We start from the raw sequence: 8102 nt of genomic DNA, 5'->3' as shown, positions 1-8102 counted from the left end.
CACACATCCGAAGCACACGGACAGAAAGCGGCTGTCACGCGGCATGTGAGTACTAAACTAAGTTCTCACACGAGTTGAAACACAGTCGGTTATGTCTGTGAAGGTAAACTGCTGGGAAATAAATTGCAGGTTTATTTTAAATCTGTGTGGCAGCAGCAATATACAGTAAATAAATTAATAAATCCACTGCTCTCTTGTCTCCTCTGAGGCTGGGACTCTAAATAGTGTTCTGTGCTCGTCTGTGCAGCCAAAGACAGAACAGTTAGCATGTTTTGCTCAAACTTTCGCCATGGCATTAGAGCTGGTACACCGCTGTCGCTTGTGAACTCAAAATGATGGCTCCTTGGGTGGAAACGTACAGATTAAGTGGCACTAATATTATAATGAGATCCCTTTGCCACGTCACCAAGGGAGCGAAATCAGCCTATATTATATATATAATGTAAAATAACTTCAGAGACGTTAACTACATGAAAAGTAACAATGTAAAATGTATTAAAATAATTTCAATTCATGCGCCATATTTAAATCCGCTGCGAGACCGTCAAACTGCCAAATCGTTTTATTGCGTTTTACATAATACACTTGTGCACTGCATTGAGAGCTGAAGCGTGCAGAGACAACGGGCAGAGAAATGTTACGGATGGGTTTACTCCATCTGCGTTCACTGAAACTAATGTTATGGCAGTTTATGCAATTGTTTCCTGCAGCGTTAATGACAGATCATGTCAGGTAAAAGGGAAGCAAAACATTCTGCAGATGATATTTAATGTTGTGTCCACTAACAGCTTCAGGTTTAACGCACTTTCGTGTTCTCAGGCCATTTCAGGTTTATTTTCATGCACCGCTTACTGTGCCTAAAATAAGACTACTCAGAAATTCACAGTCTTTAAATACATATAAATTGTGCTTTCATCGATGGAAAATGTCTGTGTACTTATAGTAGTACTTGTAACAGTATAAAAAGAACACGAAGTAACCGCAGTTCTGCACAGTGTGTGTCTGCTAGTGTTGGGTCGTTCTTGAACGATTAACACTCTTAAAGTGTAATTGTAATGTCAGCAAAATACATTTGAAATTTATGCTGAGTGAATTCTGCATTTCAAAACTTATATACAAGAAGGGATATTTAAAGTGTACTTAAATGGTTAGTTCACCCAAAAATGAAAATTAGACTGCGTTTTAATCCATAAAAAAAAGTGTCTCACACGGCTCCGGGGGGTGAACAAAGTCCTCCTGTACCGAATCGATGTGTTTTTGTAAGAAAAATATCCATATTCAAAACGTTATAATCACTTGAATCTAGCTTGCGCTCACTGTTGTAAACATAGGCAGTTCCGGCACAACTAAAATGCATTTAGTACAAAATTAGTTGTTCCAATTTAACAGACTTTAAGTAGGTATACCAATTTATAGTGTTCCACAAATACATTTAGTTATACTAAAGTACATATGAATGAATTGTGCTTAAGTATACTATTTTTTTTCACCAGGGGAGAGAGACTGGGTGTCATCATCTCTGTGTTATTTTGCAATTTCACTGAGGATTATCGTGACCATTTAAAAAAAAAAATCACACAACCCTCCTCCCATTGGCTTCAAGCTGGTGAAAATACTTCTTTATAGGAGGGAAAGTTTAACACAATGGCACTAAAACAGTAATTTGCTTTTGATTCTATAGAGAGTAGAGCCCAGCTGACTGGACAAAAATTTGTGTAGCACAGGATAAATCAGTATTTCTGTGAATTTCTAATAAGGGAACAAGTTAGTTTTAAAAGCAGATAACAGCTAAAACTGATAATCTCACTGGGTCTTCAAAGCAAATGAATGTTGTAGTTATTGTCGTCAGTACCACAAAATTGTCCGGGGAATTGACGTTGTACCTCTTGATCTAAATATCTATATCTTTTGATTTTTGCCTACATGATTGGTGTTTTATTATCTGTAGGATGTTTTAAAATACTCATCTTCAAGAGGTAGATTAAGACATTTTGGCTTTTCTGTGAGAAACCAATTTTAAAATTAGCTTGAGTTATCATTGTGCATTTACTACATTTATATTCTATTGTTGAATTGATTCTGTAGTTTGGTCTCTGACTTCCTACAATCTCTGCATTTGGGATGTAAGGTGCTGCACACATTGCTGTAAAACAAACATCCATCATGCTAGTTAGAATTCATCAGAGCACATATAGATAATAATTTGATTGAAAATGAAATAAAATAAAAAATATCACAACATTCAATGGAATTAAGAGGCAACCACTGTAACACACCAGTGCAGGTCTGTATGTCTGTCCATTGGCGTTGGGAATCACATTGAATTCGTACAGGCTGCTCAGGTTCAAATCCAGTACTACATTCATATTCTATTGTTGAATTGATTCTGTAGTTTGGTCTCTGACTTCCTACAATCTCTGCATTTGGGATGTAAGGTGCTGCACACATTGCTATAAAACAAACATCCATCATAATAGTTAGAATTCATCAGAGCACAGATATATAATAATTTGATTTAAAATAAAATAAAATAATTAAATTAATCAATTAATTCATTAATATCACAACATTCAATGGAATTAAGAGGCAAAATGTTGAACCACTGTAACACACCAGTGCAGGTCTGTATGTCTGTCCATTGGCGTTGGGAATCACATGTGATTTGTACAGGCTGCTCTGGTTCAAATCCAGTACTACATTTATATTCTATTCTTGAATTGATTCTGTAGGTTGATCTCTGTTTTCCCACAATCTCTGCATTTGGGATGCAAGGTGGTGCACACATTTTTTCTGTAAAACAAACATCCATCATACTAGTTAGAATTCATCAGAGCACAGATATATAATAATTTGATTGGAAATAAAAAATAAAAATAACATTAAAGGGGTCATATGATGCTTTTTTAAAGATCATTATTTTGTGTATTTGGTGTAACAGAATATGTTGACATGCTTTAATGTTCAAAAAACACATTATTTTTCAAATACTGTACATTATTGTAGGTCCTCTATGCCCCGCCTCTCTCAAACGCTTCGTTTTCTACAAAGCCCCCTCCTTTGACAAGCGCAGTCCGCTCTGATTGGCCAGCTGACCCAGTGGCTGCTTCAACACTAACTGCGGTTACTGAAACCACGCTTTCTTTCTTTGAAGTCATTTGGGCGCATTATGCAAATATTTCCACATAGTGACCTAGATATGTGGGGGCGTGTTAGAACGAGCCGTTTTAGGGGGGCGTGGCAGAGTCTTAACTTTGATAAAGAATATCTCTTTGGTTTTGAGACTTTAGTCTTTGCAACTTCAGGGATCTTATCTATGCACAATCAGCTTGTAACACTCCAAAGAGAAAGGAAAACTTGAAATCGCATCATATGACCCCTTTAATTAATTAATTAAACAACCAATCAATCAATCAATCAATCAATCAATTAATTAATTTCACAACATTCAATGAAATTAAGAGGCAAAATGTTGATCCACTGTAACACACCAGTGCAGTTCTTTTTGCCTGTCCACTGGCCCCGGGAATCACAGGTGATTTTTACAGGCTCCTCTGGTTCAAATTCAGGACTACATTTATATTCTATACTTGAATTGATTCTGTAGTTTGATCTCTGTTTTCCCACAATCTCTGCATTTGGGATGTTAGGTGCTTCACACATTATTTCTGTAAAACAAACATCCATCAAACTAGTTAGAATTCATCAGTGCACAGAATATATAATAATTTGATTGAAAATAAAATAAAATAATATAAAACAAAATAATACAATAAATAAACAAACAAATAAATAATTTAATTAATTAATTAATTAATATCACAACATTCAATGGAATTAGGAGACAAAATGTTGATCTACTTTACCATACCAGTGCATTGCCGTATGTCTGTCCATTGGCGTTGGGAATCACAGGTAATTCGTACAGGCTGCACTGGTTTAAATCCAGTACTACATTTATATTCTATTGTTGAATTGATTCTGTAGTTTGGTCTCTGACCTCCCACAATCTCTGCATTTGGGATGTTAGGTGCTTCACACTTTTTTTCTGTAAAACAAACATCCATTATACTAGTTAGAATTCATCAGAGCACAGATATATAATAATTTGATTGGAAGTAAAATAAATAAATTAATTAATAACACAACATTCAATGGAAATTAGAGACAAAATGTTGATCCACTGTATCATACCAGTGCATTTCTTTATGTTTGTCCATTGGCCCCGGTAATCACAGGTAATTCCTTCAGGCTGCTCTGGTTCAAATCCAGGACTACATTTATATTCTATTCTTGAATTGATTATGTAGTTTGATTTCTGACCTACCACAATCTCTGCATTTGGGATGTTAGGTGCTTCACACATTATTTCTATAAAACAAACATCTGATTAGAATTCATATTATATGAAGAATCATTTGCACAAATTGTAACATTTAATGGCTGAACACACCAGCACACAGTGGTTTTGGTGTCCATCCATCTCGTGTACATGTGGCCTCTTTTGCTGTTCCACGATATCCAGACCTGCAACTGTAAGATATTTTTGCTCCCAGTTTCATATCTCCCCTGAAGTAATTGTATGGTCTAGACAAATACCAGTCACGTGGAGCTTCACATCTAATCTCTGAAACAAGATTAACATGGTTTTAATAACAGGTAATGAGTTCTTCACCAAATCCAGAAGTGTTTCTCTGTCATCTTGCCTTGACAAACAGTCCTCCTATCGTCCCATTCTCCATTATATTGGCATTTAAATGTTTTGCTGGTTTCTTTTGTAAAAGAGAACCAGTAATCTTTAGAGCAGGTGATCTCCACACTTTGTCCAGCTCTGAAAATAGTTTTCCCCTCTGGGTTGATCTTTTCTACTCCATATGTGGTTGACTGAAGCTCACAAGTTACTTCTGTTTAAGACATAATTATGCAGAACTAATGGTAAGAAGAGATGAAGCATGGAAAACATTGAAACTATTATTGTAAATGCTTTGTCTTAAGCAGGAGACAAATCGATCAAAAAATAAATAAAATACCTTGCAATGAATGCAGTACAGTTTTTTGTCCCAGTACAGTATTAGAGGCATATATTCTGTTTAGAGCGCTGTCAGATATACAGTATTTGCTAAACTGATATCTGAAAATTTAGCTAGCATGACAATTAGCTAGTTTCAAATGTCTGTATCCCCCTCCCTTTAAGTTATTTTTCTTCCTTGACAATCCAAATCATAAAACAATCAGAGTACTTTGATCTAATAATTTGAACTGATAATCACAAAGTAGTTATTAGCTAATTTTGGAGTTACCAAATAATAATAATAATAAAGCTTAGCTGTGTCACACTTTGCATGTGAATTCTAATGCCTCATTTTCCTCCATTAAGACAAAAAATTCTCTACCATTAAAATCTCCAACATCAATTGGACACTTCCTACAGAACGATAAGACGACAAGTAAATAATCTATTTCCATTTTCATTTTCTCAAGTTATCTATAAATATGGTGTTGACTGACTCCACCTTGAAGTTAAAAATACAAATTAAAGTAAGATTAAACAAATATATTTATCTTAACTTAGGCCTAATTTGTAGTTTTGTTTTTGAATTTTCAAATTTAGATGCAAGTTTAATGGAAGTTTAATCTATTTTTTAGTTTCAGTTACTGTGACCCCTTTTTGGTCACTTTGTGAAAGATTAATAGAATTATTTGAGTATAATTTCCTATCCGAATTATGCAACAGTGGTGGATTACCATCACATTCTGGGTTCAGAGTCCAGCCAAATTTAGCACATCTGGGGTTTCCCTCTCTGGGCTTGAACCCTGGATTGCATCTGTATTTTAATATGGCATCTTTCTGGTATTCTGGCATTTGCTCAACAACATATCCATTTGATATGACAGGTGCTGTGCATGTTATATCTGTATGAAAAGTGAGAGAAACAAGAATAATTCAACTGGTGCTTTAAATAAAGCACAGAAATCTGAAATCATTGATACCGATAAACAGAAAAATAAACAATAGACTGAACCTTTGCATGTTGGAACAACGTCACTCCATTCTCCCGTCTCTTCACAGTGAATGTCACTACTTCCGTCGATCTTTTTGCCAGAAGATACACACTCAAAGTGAATAACATTGCCATAACTTCCCTCCTCTGTGTTGCCTGATGCAGTTACATCCCGGTCTGTATGAATAGCTGGACATTTTACAGCTAGACAATATATGAATATGAAAATAAATAAATAAACCAACAAACCATTCACATAAAAATCAATCAATCAATATAATTCTCTTCTAGCTTACGAGTCACTCTTCTATGACAGAAAGAAATTAAATGAGAATAAATAAAAAGGAAAAACAGTGACTTTCATGGAATCGTACCCTCACAGACAGGAACAGTATTGTCCCATCCTTGAGCTCTGCACGTACGCTGATTGATTCTGCTTGCCATTTCATATCTGTGAACACAATGTTTTTACAAGTACAGGAGTTTCAAACTGATGACGATAGTATACATTTCCTACAATAAAAAAGAGAATAAAAAAGCCTAAAGCACTTTTACCCTTTCTTACAAGTATACACCAATGTTGCTCCAAAAACGAACTCCGTCCCCTCTGCAAGTTTAAAATCACCATTTGGTATGTCGCCTGGATTACTACATTTCTTCTCTGCAGAAATCAAACAAGTTTTACTTTCCATGATAACAGTGATTTAATAACCCAAACAATTATGCGGCCATTGTATTGATAATTCTCTTACTTGCACATGACCGCTCAATGGATTTCTTCCATTCTCCTTTTTCACACTTTAATCTATACAAGCCGGTATAACCGGTCATGCAGTTCACTTTCACTGCTTCACCATCAGCGTATGAAGCTTTCGCAGCTAGCTCTGTGTTTTCATAATTAATGTCCTCTCGATGACATTCTGAGAAGAACAAACACAAAGACGTAACTGTTTGTATATTAAATGCTGAAGTAAATGCACAACTATTCAACACTCTCTAAAGCTACATAAGGTCAGATAAATGTTTTGGGAACTGCATATAATATAACATTTACATTAAAGTCAGTACAATCTAAATAAAAAAGACATTTAAATAAATAACAACAACAACAACAAATCACTTGCCTTGACATTGGGAACAATTTAAGAAAAACAACCAAAAGCTGTAGATGAGGAGTTTTACAGGGACTCTCATTTTGAGCTCAGTTCACAAGTACTGTACCTTTTTTTTTTGGTCTGCCTCTGAAACTCTTGCCTGCTTGGGGATCAACAAGTTAATCATTTACCTGTGTCAAAAAGACGACTTTCTTACACCAGACCTCTCTGTGCACAAGCAATATATCCTGTTAAAAATAAATCATTAAATAATAAATAAATTGTATCTGATGCAGCAACCCATGTTTGTCCTTTGGACACACCAACAAATAACCTTAGAGAAGTCAAACTTCTTGAGTCAAATGTATGTAACATACCGTATGAACAGGAAGCAAAAAGGGCAGGTTTCAAAATAATTGCCATGTATACAGCTTAATCCTGTTAGATGTTTTTAACTGGTTTAATGTACTTTATGTGATTGATTCAAGAAGAGCATTATGTAATGAATGAATCTGTCCCATTAGAAATGAGTGAGACGAGAGAACACTTTCAAGCCTTCAAACTTGCAATAGTACAAGCATGGCAAAATATCTGTAACTGCCATTATATTGTGAAATGTGTTTATTAGAATTGAGCAATCTTTTGAACTGATAAACAAAAGACAGCAGACAGATGATTTGAGAGTTTGACACCTATTTGTCTTTGCTTAAATTGTTGTCTCCTAGATCAGTGTTTCCCAACCGGGGTGCCGTCTGTCGAGAGCAGGGGTGCCGTGTAAAAAAATCTTTTTTTTATATTTTTAAATTTCTAAAATGTTCAAAAAAGCAGCTATTATATAATATAAATTTCTGATCTCGGCAATAATTAGAGATGCACTGAAATTTCGGCTGCCAAAAATCAGTTCACCGCTCAGGATTCACTTTCACGTGGTGTGACGCTCTGCGTATTATCCCGCTCTATGCGTGTGCGCTCCGCTCAGTCGCTCCAGCGGCCCATGTGAGTGCTCCAC

At 35.5% G+C, this 8102-nt stretch overlaps 1 protein-coding gene across 2 annotated transcripts in view; it reads right to left on the bottom strand.

Moving 5' to 3' along the window:
- LOC107741545 (complement factor H-like) overlaps nt 1–7234 on the bottom strand; it is a 48843-nt gene extending 41609 nt beyond the window's left edge. The window contains exons 1-13 of one of the 2 annotated variants that reach the window (XM_016554298.1): nt 7124–7231; nt 6752–6919; nt 6555–6660; nt 6374–6450; nt 6021–6203; nt 5743–5910; nt 4704–4901; nt 4451–4624; nt 4192–4368; nt 3869–4045; nt 3489–3665; nt 2614–2790; nt 2277–2450 (exon numbers count right to left, since the gene is read on the bottom strand). In XM_016554298.1, the coding sequence (XP_016409784.1) occupies nt 2277–2450; nt 2614–2790; nt 3489–3665; nt 3869–4045; nt 4192–4368; nt 4451–4624; nt 4704–4901; nt 5743–5910; nt 6021–6203; nt 6374–6450; nt 6555–6660; nt 6752–6919; nt 7124–7193 (2026 nt within the window). In that variant the 5' untranslated portion in view covers nt 7194–7231. Of the gene's footprint in view, nt 1–2276; nt 2451–2603; nt 2791–3488; nt 3666–3868; nt 4046–4191; nt 4369–4450; nt 4625–4703; nt 4902–5742; nt 5911–6020; nt 6204–6373; nt 6451–6554; nt 6661–6751; nt 6920–7123 lie in introns of those variants that run through there. The other variant, XM_016554299.1, reaches the window with a different exon arrangement.
- Between the last annotated feature and the right edge of the window lie 868 nt (nt 7235–8102).

The sequence above is a fragment of the Sinocyclocheilus rhinocerous genome, unplaced genomic scaffold (genome assembly GCF_001515625.1).
Source record: "Sinocyclocheilus rhinocerous isolate Xijiao unplaced genomic scaffold, SAMN03320098_v1.1 scaffold556, whole genome shotgun sequence".
Lineage (NCBI taxonomy): Eukaryota > Metazoa > Chordata > Actinopteri > Cypriniformes > Cyprinidae > Sinocyclocheilus > Sinocyclocheilus rhinocerous.
This window is presented reverse-complemented; position numbering and strand designations above follow the sequence as displayed.